The sequence below is a fragment of the Melanostigma gelatinosum genome (assembly GCF_949748355.1).
Source record: "Melanostigma gelatinosum genome assembly, chromosome: 14".
Lineage (NCBI taxonomy): Eukaryota > Metazoa > Chordata > Actinopteri > Perciformes > Zoarcidae > Melanostigma > Melanostigma gelatinosum.
The window spans coordinates 2127861-2150265 of NC_136647.1; the positions used below are offsets into that span (position 1 = coordinate 2127861).

The 22405-nt window shown below is 43.9% G+C and overlaps 1 protein-coding gene across 1 annotated transcript in view; it reads left to right on the forward strand.

Annotated features, from left to right (window-relative positions):
• doc2b (double C2-like domains, beta) overlaps positions 1 to 22405 on the forward strand; it is a gene marked incomplete at both ends in the record, with an annotated part of 85537 nt that overhangs the window by 40994 nt on the left and 22138 nt on the right. The window contains 3 exons of the mRNA XM_079282772.1: positions 1955 to 2034; positions 12307 to 12330; positions 21048 to 21122. Coding sequence (XP_079138898.1) covers positions 1955 to 2034; positions 12307 to 12330; positions 21048 to 21122 — 179 coding nt within the window. The remainder of the gene's footprint in view (positions 1 to 1954; positions 2035 to 12306; positions 12331 to 21047; positions 21123 to 22405) is intronic.

A 22405-nucleotide genomic window follows, 5' to 3' on the forward strand; every position in this document is an offset into this window, starting at 1 on the left:
ATAAAGCAGGGGATGCTTTAGGGCGGGGCTACACGCTGATTGACAGGTCTCTACCACGACTTTGTCCAGTCGGGGACTCGGCTTTGAACTCTAAACATTTCACAGTGTGTTTCCAGTTCATGAAGGTTAATGGTCGCCTTTGGTCCTAAAAATCTCTTATTTAGCGTTCGGTTGCTCCGCCCTCTCGTGTCACTTCTGGTTGCAAAATATCAAGATGGCGACGGCCACAAACCAAGATGGCGACCACCACATCAGCAGTCCACAATCCAGTCACATGGACTAAACCGTACCAAACCATTACCATAGCGGTGTCACGTCAGTGACATCTTTGGAAGACACTGATGAATGATGTCGTGCTGCCGATAGTGGCGTCAGATCAGAAAGCACTTTTATGTGCGCTAAATTGAAGGTAACCAGTCGACAAGATATTTCAGTCTGAGACACAAATGCCATCTTGATTGTAGCGCTACTGGAAAAACCAGGAATTCATCCTCTCTGCACCATGAATGTCTGTACAGTGGACAGACGGACCAAAATAAAAAGCCACTCCTGGATCTTCCCACCTTTCATTGCTCATCTGCCACATTTCAGCCAATTCTATTTGGAAGTTCTTAAGATGAGTTAAAGCACGGAGGAGGTGGCAATTACAGTATCCATAAGTACAATTACAAATCCATAAAACTAATGGTGTTTTCATGTAAATATCAAAGTGTGAATGAAGCACCAAGTGGGTGTTATTTGGTACCAACAACTAAATGCTTTAGAACCGGAGCAGCTTTTGGTGGTTGTTGAAACGCTTCCACACTGACAACATTTCATCGATCCAGGAGATGAGAGACCAATGTCACGTTGGCATTTTGAAGGCACAAGGGCTGAGATCACGCCATGAATTCATTGTTTCAGTTCACTAGTCAGCACTGCAGCGCTTCAGTGAAAGACAGTCGCCTCTGAGTCTAAAGAAAAGCTGGTTCATGAGATCACGCAGCGGTGAAGCGGGTCTCGCTTCCAGCCCGGGGTTCAAACAATGCGCAGTGGAACACCTCGAGCGGGAAAAAGGTCCCAATGGAGATAACTGAACCTCGAATTCTAGAATCATAATTTCTGATCAAAGAAAATACAAGACTATTAAAAAACGTTCTGACGACGCAGTATTACTTAAAATTCTACAAGTGATCTCAACTCAAAATCCATAATCGTCAGAAAATCTTGACCGATAAACTTTTATCCGTCTGTCTCTACTTCTTCACAGTCACTTATGTGACTCGGCCACCATATGAATGCTAATTTGATCTTCAGATAAATACTATTGACAAAGCCTTCTCAACTTTATCGAATCTATTTGATTTGTTTGATGATAAAATGCCTTCAGCCTATTTAAAAATGTAACAATCGACTTACGTCCATTCATTTTTCCAATTTGACGACTTAACATTTGCACTTTTTGCCGCCCACTTGAAGAGAACATGCATAAATTATTTTTAGTGCACTCGGCAGCATCACGCCAGAGTGTGTATTTCCTTTTCACACAGTTTCTTAACCCTTTCCTGGCGCTGTGATTGTCGACGGTGAGCAGAATATGAGCGATCACGCTGTATGAGCAACAGCTCGGGTCAGCACAATGCTCAGATTTCTGTTCTGCAAATGTTTCAATTTGCGCATCTTTAAAATGACAATGCCTCATTTGCATATTTAAAAATACACAATCAGAAAACTTAATGTATTCAGGGACATGTGCACTTTGTTCATCAAGACTTTACACAACAAAACTCCACTCGCCAATGTTGTAAAAGTCCATTGCTTGTGTGGTTATTTCATCGGGACTTTTCTCTCAAACAATGTAAGAGGACCCGTTTGGGTTTCTTCTCTCCACAGCTCGCCTGTTGTTGTGTTGTGTCACTAATCTCCTTTTTCTCTCTCTGTCTCTGTTCTTCTTCTTCTCTGCTTCTCTTTACAGCTACATTGGGGACCTTGGAATTCAGTTTGCAGTATGACCAGGAGAACAACGCGCTGCACTGCACCATCAACAAAGCCAAGGTGAGTCCCCGTGATGACGGTGCAGCTTCCAACATCAAATATTTGTTCCTGGATATACTTCATATGTACACACGTGTTCATATCTGTTGCTTTGGATTTAGCGGAACTGATGCCAAGTGGCCATTGCATTGAGTCGTATTGATGATCGACTGAGCAAACGTCTGTCGCTACCTCGTAACGAGGCGCTAAAAAGGCTGATCAACATCAACCAAGTGACAGTTTTTCAATACGTTTTCAAATTCAATAACTGTCAGACATGAATATTTTAGCAGCAGCCTACTCTCGTGTCAACCTACACGTACTGGCAAAAAGGCTGCGGAATAGCGACTTAACACGTCCCACTGTTCCCTCTGTGAGAAGACATCGACATCTATTTTCATCTCGCAAAGCGTTCATTACTTGTAACGCAAACGGAGCAGGAATGTGCATCCAAACACTTTTGTCTTAAACAAAGAAGCGTTAATAAGTAAGTTTCATGTTAAAAGTGACTCTAAGGTGACTCACTGGTGAATACAGTTCAACTTCTAATATTTCTGGAATTGGTGGAGATCAAAACAGCTGAAAGGAGACTGAATGTTGGACTGTACTGTACTGCAAAATGTCAAATGGTGACCAAGACCTTAAGCTACCTCAACAGACGAGAGGCCTTTATTAAAAACAGGATATGATGGGAGCGGACCTTCAGGTTTAAGTTCCTCTTTTTTTCTATATATTTCATCACTCTGTAGTGAGAAGACCATCTGTTCCTGTTTGAAGTGTTACTTTGCCGGTACTGTTGTACAATTCCTTCAATAATTTCCATTAGTACACCAACATGCAGTAATCTCTGCATACTCTCTCAGCTGGTTGAGGAGTTTCTCTTTTGATCAGCAACACTGTTCTTCGCACTCATTACTGAACTCCAATCAGACCTCATTGTTAATAAATGTTATTGTATTGTTCTCGGTTTCATAGGAGATTATTTTCGCATTGTAACAGACATTTTTCAAGTCTCTTTTCATGAGGCAGTAAGACATGTGGGTTCGTCACCAAGGACCGGTGTTATTAGTGTTTTTAGGACTGTAAGCTGCACTGTTGTATGCTTTAATCTAAATCTATCTCCCAATAAGGCTGCAATTAAGAGGCGTTCCACAAGCATATGGAAGAGCTGGCAGATGGGAAAAGGTCACCAGCTGTGGGGGTGCAACTCTCTGTGAACTTCTTTGGCCAAGTTGGTGGCTTCTGTCACATTTTAAGACCACTATCCCACCATATACACCTATTTTAATTCATACAAAGTTGATAATGACATCAAAACCGAGAGCTTCACCTCACGCCTGAATGGTTCCGAGCGTCACCACATGAACACGCAAACACAGATGGAGTATGAATTGTATTCACGGGGCTCCAGATCAGAGCAGATTAATGTTGTAGCTGAATCAATACTGCTTACAGGCAGTTTATGGACATCAGACAACCAGATTATCATTGATGAAGTGTTCAGTAAATACTTAATCTACATATCGAGCATGTTGGGGGTGGACTGCAATTGCAAACTTTGAATCATTGTGATCGAACACAACACAATAAATACGAGTCCGCGGTGTTCACCTCTCTGATCCTCTCCTGTGTTGTTATGATGAAGCGCGGCTCCGTCAGCAGCGAGAACTCTTCCTGTCTGTCTGCCTGAATAGCTGCTATGGAGGAAAGTGGGCATCAGACTGGCATCAGTTGGGCGTCACGCCATCTTGATTCATGATGGTTATTTTATATACTGCTCTGCGTCCTGTCTTCGGCTGCTGCCTATCCAACCAGAAGAAGAAAAAATGATATTTTTCTCTCTCAAACACTGTATATTCCCCATTGTCAGGATTTAATTTGAGGGTTTTTTCTGTTGCTTTTGTCACCAAAGCTGCAGTAGCTTCAATGATAACTGTGATTGAGAGTCCTTCAGTTCAGCATTCCTCTGATTGGATCTTATAGATCCTGGCTCTGAAGAACGGCAGAAGGTTAAACACCACATTCAGATAATTCGGCGCTGGTTAGAGCGACGGTGGGCAGTGGGGATTGGGTTTTATAAGAATGAAGCAGTGATTGCTCAAACAGACAATGCTTACATGACCCTGTTGATGATTGGTCCAAAATAAATAAGTGTTGTGCGCTGCAGAAATTGACAAGAGTTCGCAAATGACCACTGAATTGAATAGAAATAAAAGAACAACACGTCTTATTTCTAATACAACTCTGCCTGCTGAACTACTATGAATCACATTGAGCTTCTCCAACTACCGCAGTGACGCTCAGCCGATCTGGAAAAGAATAAATTGCCATTTTTGACAAACAGAACAGCAGAAACTGCAAGAGTGAATTATTTTGCGACACAACCGACTTAAAGCCAGAGCCGATTTCATGCATTAACCCCTTCAACACCACTGGAAGTGTTAAGGAACGGCCATTTGTTCTTATGTTTCCAAATGTTAAAGTATCAACATTCAATTGAAATCGTGAGTGATCATTCTTCTTTCAGTCCGATTCCTCTTCATTTGGTAAACTCATTTCTATTGGAAATAGTCCAAATGCCCTTTCTGCTTGATCCACACTATGGACCCCAGTACTCTCGCTCTCCATCTATCCTGTTTATAACACGGACCCTCGAACTCCTACAACATCTCCAGACTCTCAATGGACGGTTTGAGGAAAGAATCATCAATCCAGCCGAACCAAAGACGTCGTCTCTTTTTGTTCCATGTGTTCTTCTTCCTCGGCAAAATTCTCCCTCTCATTTACAGAGCACTACACGGTCAGACTCCTACACGTGTAGCTGATCTACTTCACCCCGATTCACCCGCCGCGCTCTCAGGTCAGACGCGTTAGGTCTTCCGTCTGTCCCACGCGCTCGCCGTAAGACCCGTGGCGACGGAGCCTTTGAGGCAGTAGCACCGAGGCTGTGGAATGCTCTGCCTGCACCTCTACGCCTCGCAGAGTCCGTGAACGCATTCAGGAATCTGCTCAAGACTCTCTCCTCTTCAGACTGGCGTCTGGGTAAAACCCATGTCCGAGACCTGCTTTGTATTTTCTGTGTATGTAGATGATTGGCCCTTATATGGTCACATTGTGTTTGTTTGTTTGTCATTCTGCCCTGTTAAGCACTTTGTGACTGATGTCTGCAAAAAGCGCTTTATCAATCCATTTTACTTCCTTCCTCTTGGTTAATTCATGAAGAAGTACATTATGTATTTCAGGATGAGGACACTGCTGTATCTGACTCTAAAAACTAAAAAGTCTCGATGTAACCGTCTTGGGGACTTGAAGTCCTGACTGATGATTATTGGGATTACTGAGGTCCATTTGTATTGTTCAAAGAGAAGGAACGAGTAATTCATTTTGTTGTCGTCACAATAACAAAAGCACAACAGTGAGGCGCTTTCTTATTTACTCGTGTTCCTTCAGATAACCAACGCTCAGAGAAACAGGCGTTTGTGCTCGTGCAATCCCCGATACGTGACTAAAGTGCTTCTGGATACTGAGAAAGCCTGTACATGTGTTTAAGAAGAGTGCAGTTGAACAATTTGGACAGTTTTTGCATAAAGTAAGAGGTCTGTGGGTTTCTTACCAACCGCACTTGGTAATCTACTTCGTAGGTGGAGATGAAGGGCTCCGAGCCACAGAATGAGGAGGACGGCAGCAGAATAACAGCCCATAGATTCTCCTGTTCACTATTTATTAAATCCATAGAACAAATTCAGACACTTGTCCTTTTGTGCAACTGCTCTCTATCCTGCCGGGCTTTCTTTCCACCCTGCAGGTTAAAGTCATGCGACTGATGTTGTCTTTAAGAGATATTTGCTCCATCAGAGCTTTGTTTTATTTCCCCACTGACGTCGATGCCATTGAGCAAAATGACGGAGAGCTGCTGCTGCTCGTCTGAACCGAAGACATCAAATACTGTTTCAATGAAGCGATGAGATGACCATCTGGGCATGCGTCAATCAAATGTACCATTATTAACAATGGTCGCCAGTTAATATTCACTCATTATGTGAAGTGATTCTATTTAGATAAGTATGTTTTAATGAAACACTGAGCCTCTTTGCTGCTCTGTTGATAGATGAATGAGCATTCTTCCATTGTGCAGCATGAATTAGCTTCAACCTCCTGCTTATTTCTCCCAATTAATGACTTCGCTGGTAATAGTTGGTCTCCAAGTGGTAATGGGAGCTTAGGACCATTGTCATAGTGCTGACGAGAGTTCGGCCTGTGAGAGTGTGAGAATATTTGATTCAGTTTCATATCAAAGCGACTGCACGCTCATGCTAAAACAAAAATCCAGATTCCTGCAGTTATTCCACCCAAGAAAATGTGAGATTTCAGTGAAACAGCGGGACGTTAGTTCGTGCTACGCATCATGAAAAACTCTTGTTTTTGCTGCAAGCACAGACGTATTGATTTGAACCCTCTATCCCAGTGTTTCCCAAACATATTCTTCTGGGGAATCACTTTATTAAAATGACAAACCATCGCAGCTCAATTCTTAGCAGCCCAGTTTAACCACCTTATTGAAGGTCAGTCCGACCGAAGCGAGCCTGGGTAGAAGTTATCGCTAACTTCGACTTCTCCGTCGACAAATAAACTGCAGACACACTGCAGACTGTACTGCGATGTTCAAAGCCATAACGTCACTGCTGACTTCACACTCATCACATACACTCCCTCTCTCACCGCTTGGAACTAATTGAGAAGCCGACACGACAGCTGATAATAACAGTAATTAGAAAAGAAGAAAGTATTTATTTCCACTCACGTGAAGTTCACAGGTCACCATTACGTCCTCAGTGCAGCACCCCGGTTGACGATGTCCGCTCTGGAGAATGATGTCAAATGTATGGTGGACCGCAGCCCAACAGTTCAGGGTCAGACATGAACTTTGGTCAAGCCAAGTATGAAAGTCTTAACTCACAGTTCCCCCTTCCTCCATCTATAACGACTGCTCCCTGCAGAAGGTGAATCGCGATGGCTTACATGATGGAAATAAGTCAATTTAGCCCCTCGAAATAGGCTTTAATTGATTTAGAAAGGCAGCATATGCATGTCGCCGTGCAGAGAGACGGACATGGCTGAGAGTAGTGAGGACGTGTGGGATCGAACACGGATGAAGGCCTTTGGGGTGATTCACTTCCAGAGTAGTTTCTCCTGGTGAGACTTCATTGAATTGTGCAGAATGACTCAGTGTTTCCTGGTGTTATTCATTAATCTCACTCGTTTTTCTTTCGTGTCTCATTTGACACACTCAGCTTCCAGTTGTGGCGAGATGCTGGGGTCAAGGCAAACCGATGACTCGTATTGTGGTTTCTCAGCTGTGCGTGGATGTCATATTCAAGCCGAATCAACACTGAATGCAGTGGTTTCAGCGCCGATTCTCTCACTTTACAGCTCGCTCATCCTACAAAGGGAGCAGAAGATGAGAGGGCAGAGCTTAAGAGCAACTAAGTCAACAATTAATTGAGCGAAAAGACAGATATCCAAATTCTGTAATTAATTTGGTGCCTCATTATCGTGAATGTGCCAATGAAGATCAAGGTGCTGATGCTCTGCAGGCTCTGTTTGCTACTCAGTGTCACTCAGCCACAGGGGAGTTGGTGTAATTGTTCACAGTATTTATACAGAAACAGAGTTGGAACACACATTGCATTGAGAGCAACCACGAGCACAACTGGTGGCAACGAGATTTCAAAATGATCTAAATCACTAGAAAGTGCGAAACAATTAGTGAGCAGCTGTTGATGGTCGAAGCACTGAGACAATGACTTAGCATCCTGGAAGTCCAGTTTGAGCAACTTATTTATGTGTTTGACGGCTTATGAGACACAAAAACATCTGCAAAGAGAAACAAAGAGACTCACACCAACTATATGGAAATGGACAAAAAAATTATAAAGTGACACGAAACAACTACAGAGACACAAAGCAACAATAAAATGAGGACAAACAACGCAGGCCTGCATGTCTGGTGCCTCGTCTCATATACGACACGTCACGTTTTAAGTAAATACAAGATTTGAACTTTTGCAAACTTCAGTGCGTGAAGCTTGTGTTTAAATGGACTTGCTCCTCAGCCTTTATGCAAATTGTCACGAGATTACAAAGCTGCAGCAGATCCACCAGGAAGTGGCAACTGCAAGGCTCCGCTCTGCAAAATCATCTTTTGCTCAAACTGCTTTTTCGATGAAAGAAAAGCCGCAACCCGATCACTTGAACTTGACTTTACCCTCGCGCCACCAAATCCTCAGTGTTCTGATCTCCTAGTTTACAATAAAAGCATGAATGATGTGAATCTACGAATCCTACAAACAAACATCAGCCATCCACCTTCTCACTGTAGCTTCTCATGCCAACATAGAAAATAACCAGCATGTTCCATTTCACATTCCACAGAGTAACACACTGCCACCGTGAAGCTCCTCTCGGAGAGCTTTCCTCATGAAACGGCAGCACAGCACCAAGACAGTCTCTTGTCATTGCGCTTTGGTTCTGCTGCCGCTTGTTTTTCATGCCTCACAGCCATGAAATGATCCAAAGAACTCCTCGCTGCAGGAGGCCCGTCTGCATGGAAAGATGCTCCTCTGTCATTGTTCCAGTTACTCGGCTACATAAGTGCAGAACAATTACGGGCCAATTTACAATCCTACACCTCGCTCTGAAGAAAAGGGAAAAGTACGTTGTAGCTCACTCACTCTGAATGTCAGCAGTCCGCCTGCAGCTTCATTAAAAAGGAAGTACCAGCCTGTCACCGCTGACAGGCGTTTGTGTGTGAGCCTCCAGTCTCCTGGACCTCAGACGCAGCAGCCTGGAAGCCACACAACACTCCGCTGGCTTCCACACAACACTCCGCTGGCTTCCACACAACACTCCGCTGGCTTCCACACAACACTCCGCTGGCTTCCACACAACACTCCGCTGGCTTCCACACAACACTCCGCTGGCTTCCACACAACACTCCGCTGGCTTCCACACAACACTCCGCTGGCTTCCACACAACACTCCGCTGGCTTCCACACAACACTCCGCTGGCTTCCACACAACACTCCGCTGGCTTCCACACAACACTCCGCTGGCTTCCACACAACACTCCGCTGGCTTCCACAACAATCCGCTGGCTTCCACACAACACTCTGCTGGCTTCCACACAACACTCTGCTGGCTTCCACACAACACTCTGCTGGCTTCCACACAACACTCTGCTGGCTTCCACACAACACTCTGCTGGCTTCCACACAACACTCTGCTGGCTTCCACACAACACTCTGCTGGCTTCCACACAACACTCTGCTGGCTTCCACACAACACTCCGCTGGCTTCCACAACACTCCGCTGGCTTCCACACAACACTCCGCTGGCTTCCACAACACTCCGCTGGCTTCCACACAACACTCCGCTGGCTTCCACAACACTCCGCTGGCTTCCACACAACACTCCGCTGGCTTCCACAACACTCCGCTGGCTTCCACACAACACTCCGCTGGCTTCCACACAACACTCCGCTGGCTTCCACACAACACTCCGCTGGCTTCCACAACACTCTGCTGGCTTCCACAACACTCTGCTGGCTTCCACAACACTCTGCTGGCTTCCACACAACACTCTGCTGGCTTCCACACAACACTCTGCTGGCTTCCACACAACACTCTGCTGGCTTCCACACAACACTCTGCTGGCTTCCACACAACACTCCGCTGGCTTCCACAACACTCCGCTGGCTTCCACACAACACTCCGCTGGCTTCCACACAACACTCCGCTGGCTTCCACAACACTCCGCTGGCTTCCACAACACTCCGCTGGCTTCCACACAACACTCCGCTGGCTTCCACAACACTCTGCTGGCTTCCACACAACACTCCGCTGGCTTCCACACAACACTCCGCTGGCTTCCACACAACACTCCGCTGGCTTCCACAACACTCCGCTGGCTTCCACAACACCGCTCCTAAGTGGTTTCTGACTTGAACTGAATTTGTTTTTCTTAGCTTCTAGCTGATCTGAGGTCTGTGTTACATGTCCCTGTGTTGAGATGGAGTGCTTTCTAACTTATCCGTCACCTAGAATGATCTGTTTGGATTCTGCAGAGAGATGCACACAGCAATAAAACATGAACCAGTACACAGTTTGACATACAGTATATATATATATGTCTCACTGATATTCTCTCTATTGAGTGTAGTCATGCCTCGACATATCCCTCAAATAATAAAGATAAAAAGCTGCATGAAGAGTATTTCTAAGCGCAGCACCTCCCTCCGCAGAGAAACGAGTTCCCTGCCCTAATCATTGAATCAGACGGCGGCTCACTATTCAATTGCAGATCCAAGACCTGTCTATCCTGCACCGCCTACACTACAACCGACCTCAACACTCCACTGCAGTCTTTCATTCTCCTCCTTCTGCAGCAGACTGCCCTTTCATTGCCCGCTACACCCACACACACACACGCACACACACACACACACACACCCACACCCCCCCCCCCACACACACACACACACACACACACACACACACACACACACACACACACACACACCCACAAACACACACTCAGATTCTTAAAGATGTTTTTGCTCTTTTGTGTTCATTATCCGTGTCTGTTTTCATGCCGCTGGTTATACATTTAAAAAGGTTTCATGCAACAACATGTCTTCATTTTTAATCCCAGTAAAAAGGGGGACATCGTGAACTGAGAAACACTTTATTTCCATTGCTCAACTAAATAATGATGAAATGTCCAACAGACTTCCCCACAAGGCTATTCAGAAAGGATGAAGGGAGAAGCTGATGTGTCATGGCAACTGCAAAAATCAATTGTGATTCATATCTTATCTTATCTAACAGTTAATACTGCTGCTGTCAAGTCCTGGACTAAACCATTCATTTGTCTGCCTTTTGTCCAAATGGCGTATTGTTAAGTTTGTGTGTCCTCAGCTCAACCTCTTCCACTCCAGCAACAGAGACATGTTTGTCTTTTTAAAGGGGAGGGGTCAACATTATGATGGCTATCCCCATGCTATATTATGTCTCATAAGTTGCTGTTCATAAGTTTTGCGGTTGATACAATTTGTTACATAGATTTACTGAATTGAAAAGAAATGTACCCTCAAGGATCGACAAAGAAATTTCAAAAATCCCTCCGAAATACCACATTAAGGTACCAAGACCTTGAGGAAAACCAGAGAAACATTCATGCTTTTTAAATTCCTCCTGAAAAAGATGCACGACAGGAGTGCATACTGTTTTTGTTTTGTCATGTTTTTCTTGTGTAGCACACGGGCACACAATTACACTTAAATCCGTTAAGTAACTTAAGTAAAACCTTTGGCTTTTAGAGATTTTTTGAATAAATTCCAAATTGTGATTGGATGGCGAGTACTTCCCTTCAGGAAACTGCTCACAAACCCTCTTCAATATACCGAGAAAAGCATCCTGTGAGTGCCCTCGGTCTCTAGTTTGTAGTTGTAAAGTTTCACGAGGCTGTGATTATCCAAGAGGTCACAACGTCAGAGTTTCCACAAAGGGTCCATATCAAATGGCTTCTATGGGGATGAACATCATTACACATGAACACAGATGGGCTCATTGGATCCACAAGAGTTTCGGGACCCCAGTATGAAGAAATATATTTTTAGAATTGAAAAAACAACACTTTTCCCACTTTTTTTGTGAAAAAGGCCACGGCAGCTAAACGTTAGTCGGTATTACAAAACAGAACGGACGCTAGCTGGTTAGCATGCTCATTTCAGTAGATACCTCTGCAGCACAGAGGATGCACATATAAGGATGCCATTCATTTCTCTTTTTTAAAATCATTTTAGCATCTCGCCGCGTGGAGGCGTTGACATTGTATGTGTTGAGACTTGGACTTAGATTCTCTGCCTTTATCAGAGAAGTATTTTAAAGTGAAGTCAGCAAATCAAAGCCTGGTTTCACTCGTCTCAAACCACGATCACTGAAATGTAAACGAGTGAACAGACGAGTGGCGACGTTGTCTTGAAAATGACCGTGTTGTACTTTGACTTCATCCACAGAAGCATTCAGCAGCGCTCGGAGCTGTGGAAGACAAACTCACACAGACTGCTTATTTGTATTGTTGGTCTTCTTGTCTTTGCATGTTCATTGAACTGCTTCGACTTTAATTTCACATGATCAATGTTCTCTTTCTTCTCTCCTCCACCCTTTTCCTCTTTTGCATGCTCTCATCGTCTCTGTGTGTTGCTGCTTTATGTGTGCTGGGGGGAAAAAACAGCTTCCTGTCCCCAGATACAAGAAGGTAAGTCGCTGAGATCAGCTCAAATCCCAACCCGTCCCTGCTAATCAACACTTAGTGTTATCCAACCAGCATCCAGACCCAGTGAACCCTGTAGAAACATCCCAACCCTTCGATAACCTCTGTGTGTTATTCTGCTGGTCCCGTCCTCTTCTGGTTGTAAATGACTGCATGCTGTAAATAACGACTCGCCAAGACGAGTCGACTAATTAAAAGCAAATGCTTTCATAACAAATAGTGACAAGAGCGTGCAAAGCAATGCAGTGATTGATAAGACTGCACCGAAAGGTCAACCAATTTACTGACAAATTAAAAGGTAAACTCCTTCCATATACAAGATGCTGTTACGCATCATGAATCAGAATTGTTCAGCTAGTTATTTGTAATTAGTTGTGCTAATTCATATTTTTGGTTTCACTGAAGCGAAATCCATTTCTTCTGCTTACAGTAGCCGCTTGTCCTGCCTTACCCAGAAAGCCCTTTAACAATATTCTATCAAATTAATCTTTCAAGTTCACATTTAAAATCGTTCTTTGATGAACATATCAATCTGAAATAGATGAAAAAATGTGTAGAGGACTGAGACCATGCCCCAAACGGGCACCGCACGAGGCGATTTTGAAGATCTCCTGCTTTTAACAAAGAAATTGCCCGTCTTTCTTCCACATTAATAGTAAAACGTCATTCCTTACTTTCTTTACTTTTCAATCAAAACTTCCCTTTGTCAATTTTTGTGGCAATCACGTCTAAAAAGTTCAACGTGCCCGACAACTTGTGGAGCCTTCCTCCTGTGTGATGTCGTAATGTTTGGCTGATATATCCTCGTGCCAGTGACGCTACGATGAGCACAAACAGTTTAATCTGGATTAACGCAGGTTTAAATGAGACGGGACAGAACTTTACTATTCCCGAGGGAAATTGTTGTGCGGCAGTTGCAGCTCACAGTCGGAAAATAGTGCAAATAGTAGATTTAGCGATGGCGGTGCCTGTCCTCTCGCCTCAGCACAAACACCTGCGACAAGAATAGACTTGCGCCCGAGGAAGACTGCATTTAAAAAGCGTCTATGTTTGACCACTTCACCGAGAGGTACAAACAAAACATGCAGCAGCGGTCCGATGTCCAGCAAGTGACCCTGGCTGTTTAGAAGCCAGTTTAGTTTGGTTGCCTGGCGACAAAAGAAAAAAATCACAAATCAGCCCGTCTGCTGTGTTTTTGCACAAAAACAATGACACGTCATCAGTGACGTTACTGACATTGAAACTAAGGTTTCCCAGCATGACCCTGCAACACAGCCCCCCCCCCCCGCCCCTCTCCTCCTTAAGCCTCTCAATCATCAACGTTGACATTCATTGGGGATGAATGGGACCCATCTGCCAGCTCTCCGTATTGCCTACTTCCATCACTCCGCGGTCGCCTCGTCGCCTTGACCCGAGTGCCTCCACTGATCCCAGGTGGCCCCTGAGGCATTAACCCCTTCTTTAACATGACTGTGTCAGCTCCCTCTGGATGAGATCAACGCCCCGTCTCATCCATCCTGTTATCTGCTGCCCCTGGTGATTGATGCCCCCCCCTCCTCCCCACCTGCCTGTTACCAGGCCAGTCAGATATGGTAATGAAGACATATGCCCTGGCTGAAGAAGAGGCTGATCGCACTGTGGAAAATAAGCACCCATGTGGGACATACAGCTTAGAAGATAGACATGAATAGTATTAACTCAAAATAAACGGCTTCATACATAAAATACACTTTATGGATTCATGCATACATTTACTTTACAAATAGAGAGTACCATAAACTTAAAATATGGACCTCTAAATTATAAACCTGTGTTGTTTATGTACGAAAGGTGTGCAGTAAAAACATAAAACTACTGTAGTGTCTTCAATCATTGCTAATGATGGCATCAGTGGCTTTTTGCAGCCGTGCTTCTCTCACTGGCACCAACCTAGTCGTCAGAATTAACAATTAATGATGTTTGTATTATACATTTCTGTGAACCACGGATACGCTGAATGTTGCCATTTCTGAAAAATCTAAATCATGAATACCTCGTATCACGCTTGCAGAAATGCATATTGCTCATGGTTAACATTATGGAATAATAATCAGTTTAGGCAACAAAACTACCTGGTTACGGTTAGAACGCAGCGCAACGATGCAGCGCAACGACGCCGCGCAACGATGCAGCGCAACGATGCAGCGCAACGATGCAGCGCAACGATGCAGCGCAACGTAACGCAACAACAACGTAACGACAACGTAACGCAACAACAACGTAACGCAACAACAACGTAACAACAACGTAACGCAACAACAACGTAACGCAACAACAACGTAACGCAACAACAACGTAACGCAACAACAACGTAACGCAACAACAACGTAACGCAACAACAACGTAACGCAACGACAACGTAACGCAACGATGCGACATTTTACGACCCATTTTACTTTTCTTTCGGCTTATTTACATCCTGTCTGACCTCATCTGGCCTCCATTTTTTAAATGATCTGTCAGATCTCAGCCAAAACTACAAAAATAACACCAAAGTAGTAAGAACCAGAACGGTTTCAAATCACACAATGAATTTACTTAGAAGACCATCCTGAACTAAAGACCTTCATGTTATAATTAGTGAGGCAATCAACAGAAACATGTATATCTCTATAACTTTACAGTCAGGGACTTTGAGTCTTTGAAGTGAACTTAAAACAAATCAAATCAGTTTTTAGTCATTTCCACCTCGAGTAGTTCTCCTAAGTTACGAGTACTGTACATGCACGGATGCACATATTATATTTCTCCAACATAATGATGGTGTCATGTTCAGTGGTTCGTACGATTGAGATCAGTAGAGAACGTCTCGTATTCAGAGTTAATAAAGCTGCATGCATGCTTCCTGCAGTATTTGAAAGGCTTTTGGTGAGCACACTCTGTTCATCATGATGTTTTCTGATCAACTCTAAACCGGACACCACCACACACTCCAACCCCACTACTAATCCCCCCCCCCCAACCACTTCCTCAGAAAGATGTCAAGGAAGCTCATCATCTCCCAAACAAAGGGAGCTCAACTTCATTTCACAGCATTTAAAAAGGAGCTGTTATGAGTGAGTATGTGTGAGATGGGAGGTGTGTGGATACTCTGATGCATGTTGCCCATCTGCCTTTCGCAGTGGTCATTTTTTTTCCTCCCCTCCAACCCTCAGTAATTATGATCAACCGAGTATTCACAGTGTGCTCTCGCAATCAGCTGCACGATGCAGCTGTCTGTTCATTCCGGTCCAACCGCACAAAATGTGCCTCCGATGATCGCTCAGGTGTCTGCCGGAGGCAACAATAGAGGTAAATGAAGGCAGCACAACAACGCTCTCATGGAGCCGCCTCGATAACCAGCGTCGCGAGGAAAACACAGGCGAAGAAAGTACGGCGGAAAATCAGCAGGAAATTAAGGAGGAGCATAGCGGGAAATGAAAATCAATGAAAAAGGAGTCGCGGGGAAAGTTACAGTTTTAGGTGCTGGGGTTTGTTTTTTGCACAGAGAAAAACAAACAAGTGCTTGTATTTCAGATCAAGCACGTGATGCAAAGCTGCATACGGTGCGTGTCTAGTTCACCCGGGCCGCTCCCCGGATGAGGGAGGAGAAAACAAGAACCAAGATTGGGGAGAAAGGGTCACGGCCGGCGCCGAGATTGGAGTCGCAAAGTGAATGTTGACCGTGTTCTATCGTCTTATTGTCAGACAGCAGATTCCCTCTCCCAGCTCTGCCTCGCTCTTTCATTAACAGTACTGTCCTCAGTGTGGCAGCAGACATGGCTCAATACGTGCACCTTTTAGTTCAGTATTTCTTTCACGGTTTTCCCTTTTATGGCGGAAACATTGAACATGAACCTTCAAGTAACGGAAATATTGTGTTGACGTTTTGCTCATGGCAATCAGGAGGTTAGATCTATGAAGAACTTTGTGCTCACTGTGTGGAAAATGAGACAGGGTCCGTGTTTCAAGAGGGTGGATGATGATGACAATCCTTACTATTTTCATATGTCATCCACGTAATCATGAACGAGCAAGTCTGAAGCACACACGGGGTGGATGGGACCAACAAACATCTTTCCGTCAGGAGAAACGAGAAGTCAATGTTGATTTGTCACGTAATTTGCGTGATGTAGTTACGACACCATCGTGGTTATTTTAACCCAAGCGACAATCTTTTCCTCAATCCAACTAAATATGTTTGTTGCAGAAACCTAACTGAGTTATTTCCTGTGAAGACAGAAGTTTATTTTGAAAAGACCAAACGAGAGAAAGAATTTACACATCAACGTTCCGTAAGATCTCAAACAAACCATTGCACGAGGATACGTTGCTTTGTGAAGGAGTCGGCATGCAAGGGGTTCATGGGACTTGGATTGTGCTGCAGTTGTGTGACTTTGTGAACCGGTGATTTGATATAGTTTTGCTGCTGTTAAACGTTTAGTTCATCCAGACTTTTCTGTTTTCTGATTCTCCACACACCATGGAGGCGTGAGAGGAAAACAAAGACTTCTTGAAGAATTGCGGTTCAGTGTGATTAATTGTATAAAAGGTCATTTTGTGGATAAAGTGTTCCTTTAAAGCAGGCGAGAGCATGAATTGTGTTATTGACACACATCAACATACAAGACGCCAACTCTTTTATGCAGATGACAGATTTGACTTTTAATTACATTATTCCACTGTCAAGACTCCGAGGTTTTTATTAAAATTATTACCAAATTGTGGTTTAACACAATTCCATGTGATTAACTTTGTTTTTTTACAGTCAGACTTGTGTTTAACTGGAAAATAAGACAAAGAATCACAACAAGATCCTAGAAGGACGAGAGCTGTTCTATCTAACAACAGATGTGATGAAGTGATGTCTTACCGCACGCAGACAACTGTCTCCGTGACAAACCGGAATGAAGTCAAACAGACACAGAGGAAAGCTCCACTCATCGAGTTAGTACTTCCTGTTGGTCTGTTTCCATATCGCCTCCTCTGTCTGGACTCCCACTCTCCTGTCAGGGATCCACGTACATCCAACGTGCTATTAAAACGATCACATGTACCAGAGTCAGCTGAAGAAATGACTGTCACCACGGTTCTGTTGTGCAGACAGGATCTGAAGCCGCAGCGTTGCCTTATCAGATGAGCGTGTCATTCTGCTGCCAGTAATTCCCGCTGAGTGCTGGGCTTTGAGCCGAGCTCCTCTATTAAGCCTGATAATTGTGGGCGAGTAGACGTCACATTTGTTTTGTTTTTCTCTTTCTGACCCATTAAAGAAAGAACCATGAAGACTGGGACCAATTAAAATAATGGAACTGGGCTTTGCAGCTAATTTCGGTGATGTGGAATCTTTATTATTTGCCAGATGAGAGGTGAAATCTTTGTATTGTAAGATGATAAAGCCATGAGGTTTTAGGAGCCTTTTATATCATTTATTCCGCGTACTAATACATCAGAATCAGCTTCATTGTATGTGTCCCAAGACAAGGAATGTGACTCTGGGTTTAGGCTGATCTCAATGTTGGTAATGCATAAAACTTCAGGAGGAAAAAGATAAGCGACAGAACTCCCCTTACTCACTGCAATCATTATTACATTCTGAATATCTACAGAGAATAAAAGAGATTGGGACATATTGGGTTTGGGTTAGATTTAAAGCTGTGCCATTCCACATCATTTTGGACCACTATTATTAAATTCAATTTATTTGTACAGCCACAAATCACAAATTTGCCTCTTAGGTCTTCACAATCTGTTCAACATTCAGCCTCTGTCCTTGGACCCTCGCATTAGAGAAAGAAAAACTCCCCAAAAACAGCAACAGACGAGGGATCCCTCTCTCTCTCTTTAAAAACGATCCAACCAAAAAACAAACGGTGTTACCAACTCTTTTAAAATAAAGTAGCGAGCAGCACCAGCTCCAAAAGTCACTAAATCTAGTGAGAAAGTCGCCAAGTGGGCAACACTCCCAGCCCGTCCCTTCAGGTCTACCCTCCATAGACATTCGCCCAAAATGATCATTATGAACGTAAACATGGCGGCTGTTAGCCCTCACATCTGTTAAGCTACAAGCTTGTGGAAGACTGTAATCAACGGCTGGACTTATCTCAGTCCTGCAACAACCACAGATAACACATTTCTTTTTTCTTTCTGTCTGAGCATTTGATTCATTGCTTGCTCTCAGGATGCAGAGACATTTTAACCATTATATCAAAAAAAGGTTGTTGAACATTACAGACCCTGCCTTTAAATAATTATTATTAATTTAACACATCACAGCCTTGATTAAAACATGCATTCTTCTTTTCCCTGTAAAATAATCCAGAAAACTTGATGGTCCGTTATTTGTATTTGTTAACAAATAAAATAAAAGTTATGACGATGCGATCACGAACTAATTCAAACCAATAGGACGTGGACATTGTATCGATAAATTACAGCACTGTAGGCTTATCAAAATACTGCACAGTGATTGATTTACAACCACTGCTTTTATATATTTTTAAAGTTATGTTCTGATGTCTGACCACGGCGGGAAAAAATCCATAAAAACTGCATCTAAAATGACTGGCCGCTCTCTTCACTTCCCCTTCCTCTTCCATTTTCTATACATTCTATCTTCACTCTGAACTCACCAGGATACACCCCCACATTCACACTCCCCCTCCCCTATATGTTGTGCATGGTGTCTGTTTCTGTGTCATCGAGTATGTTCTCTCTCTGTTGATTCAATAAAGACAGGGAGGAAACTGGAAGTGTGGGGTTTCACAGAAGTGCTCATTTAGGAGGCATAAATGACGACAGCAGGGCTGAAACAAAGAGATGAATACTTGATGAGTACCAAACGACAGAAAGACTATCGTCTGTCCACGGTGGACCGGTCTCTGCTGGAGGATCTGGGTCTGTCCACGGTGGACCGGTCTCTGATGGAGGATCTGGGTCTGTCCACGGTGGACCGGTCTCTGATGGAGGATCTGGGTCTGTCCACGGTGGACCGGTCTCTGCTGGAGGATCTGGGTCTGTCCACGGTGGACCGGTCTCTGCTGGAGGATCTGGGTCTGTCCACGGTGGACCGGTCTCTGCTGGAGGATCTGGGTCTGTCTACGGTGGACCGGTCTCTGCTGGAGGATCTGGGTCTGTCCACGGTGGACCGGTCTCTGCTGGAGGATCTGGGTCTGTCCACAGTGGACCGGTCTCTGCTGGAGGATCTGGGTCTGTCCACAGTGGACCGGTCTCTGCTGGAGGATCTGGGTCTGTCTACGGTGGACCGGTGTCTGCTGGAGTCTGAGCTGAAGGAGGTTCTGGTGAACCTGCATGATTTCATCTGATTTCACCAGAATCCGACCCGGTGGCTCCGATGACTGGCTTTAAGAATAACTCTATAGAAACAGACCATCTTCTCCATCTTATCCTTTCTCTATGGGCTTGTATTCAGGCAGAGAGTCAAAAACAAATACATAAATACATAGAGCCAAAAGCAACACTGACAAAAAGAAGAGGAAACTGCTTGTGCTGTACGGGCAGACCTTCCGATTGACGTTTCCATTTCCTCTGTTTATTTCCTCTACATCTCATCCTTTCACTTTACTTTGCTCAGTCGCAGCCTCGGGGTGTTTTATTTATTTGGTCATTATACGAGTGACCTTTACTTCCTGCTCCTTCTTTGAGTCGCATTGATTTGCTCCACAAAGGAAGGTCAAATCTCTTTTCTTTTACTCACTTCCCCTTCTCACTGAAGTGTTTCTCAGGGTGACGTGAGGTGCTGGACTGAATGTCTCAGAGACAAAGATCAGATGTAATGACTTACAGCAAAAGAGATAGAAAGAGTGTAAATTACAAGGAATGAAGGTGTTGAGGGAAACTGGACAGAAGGCCAAACGTCTGTATGCTCCTGACATTTTTATCAGATGTCACATGCGTGGATGGCTTACTGAACAGACCTATTGCACACAGGGGCCCAAAGTGTCAAGGCCCCCCTGGACTTCACCTACTAAATGTCACTCAAAGAGACACAAACCAACCAGGAAAAGACCCAAAATGACCACAAAGAAACCTAAAACAACTACAAAGAGACACAGAAAGACTACAAAGAGTCAAAAGATACAAAATGACCACAAAGAAACATAAAACAACTACAAAGAGACACAGAAAGACTACAAACAGTCAAAAGATACAAAATGACCACAAAGAAACCTAAAACTACAAAGAGACACAGAAAGACTACAAAGAGTCAAAAGATACAAAATGACCACAAAGAAACCTAAAACAACTACAAAGAGACACAGAAAGACTACAAAGAGTCAAAAGATACAAAATGACCACAAAGAAACCTAAAACAACTACAAAGAGACACAGAAAGACTACAAAGAGTCAAAAGATACAAAATGACCACAAAGCGACATGAAACTACGAAAAGACACAAAGACTACAAATGTGTCGATGTTTGTACATACTGTGTTTGCCATGTACATCAGCCATTCTTTTTCTATCCATGTTTAAACAAACACATTGAAACAATTAAATCAACAACTGTCTGCAATGATAATAAAGCACCAATAAAAAGAGTTGAGGAAACCAACACTGCTTCCTCTAGTGGCTGCTAATGAGGCCGTTTAGACTCTCTGTAAACTTCATACCTCTGCTTTGTGATGTTGCAGTAACACTGTTTACACACTGTGTTTACTTCACAGGGGCTCAAGCCAATGGACCACAACGGGCTTTCTGACCCCTACGTCAAGTTGCATCTACTGCCCGGAGCCAGCAAGGTGAGCATGTTCATGAATGACATCGCTTCTCCATGACAGTTCTTTGGATTTACTTTGCTTTTTCATTCTTAGCCTAGCTTAGCATGAAGACAGATGAAAACAGCTAACCTTGAGTGTCGAAAGCTCACACATTTTATTCCTTTTATCTAATCAGCTAGCTGTTTCTACTGGCCTGCCGTCTTTTTGTAAACGGATAGTTTGGATGTTTTAAAGTATTTGTATGAGGTTCTTCTCCATCGTCGGTGTTCCACTACAGTAGATGAGTTCATAGCAACAGACAGGAGAACCAGCACGAGAGCATAGCAATGTTCTGCTGTGGACGTATTTTAGACATCTAAAAGAATCGATATCAGTTTAAGTGAATGCTATTTAGACGGGCCACTGAAGCTGCTATCAATGCCCTCTTCAAAGTCTCCATTGACAAAAACATGTCATTTAATAATCGCAGAACACGCGAGTTGCAGGTCTACACAATAACACAAACGAACTGATGGAGGCAGCGGGAGACCAGCAACTCCTTGTTCTGAGAGATAAAATGACTGCTTTCATCAATGGAGTCCGTTTGCTTTGAATGGAGCACAAATGACTTCCGTTTCCTGGCAGAGTGGCTTCATCAATGTAAACAGCATTAACTGGCTGATCTAACGCTCACTGACGGCCGGGGAGGGCCGTGCCTCTTATCATCGTGCTGTGCGAGCCACGCTTAGGTCCGCTCCATGTTGCAAGAGGACGCACTTGAAGAGACGGAACTTATCTGATGTGTGAGAGCCATTCAAAGCCTGCTTGGCTCTCCGAATGCCAGAACCCATCGACTGCTTTTTCCCACCAATATGATCCCAAAAACACATGTAAAATGAATCAAAGATGGGAATTAACCTTAAGTGTCAAATGTACAAAATGCCTCACGAGGTGACAGTGAATTCTTCAATTTGCTTGTGTCTGCCGGGAGGCCTTGAGGTTGATTTAATCCTTTCATTAAAGGCCTCAGATCTACTATAGATCTGGTGAATGAGTACACTCCACAAAAGCAGCTTATTGGAAGCTGTGTGATTATCCATCTCCCTTTCTTCTCCCTCTCCGACACCTTTTCACTCACATCTCATTTGTTCTGTTCGTCTGAACTTTGTAATAGTTTAGTACCCAGTTCAGCTTTGACTTTCGAGCACTTTAATGCGTGCGGTTACACAGATATGCATATGTTTCTACATCGTCAGCCTCGGCTGTACTAAACAACAACACAACTCTTCTCATGATAGTAATTCTTATTGCATTCTCTACGAGGC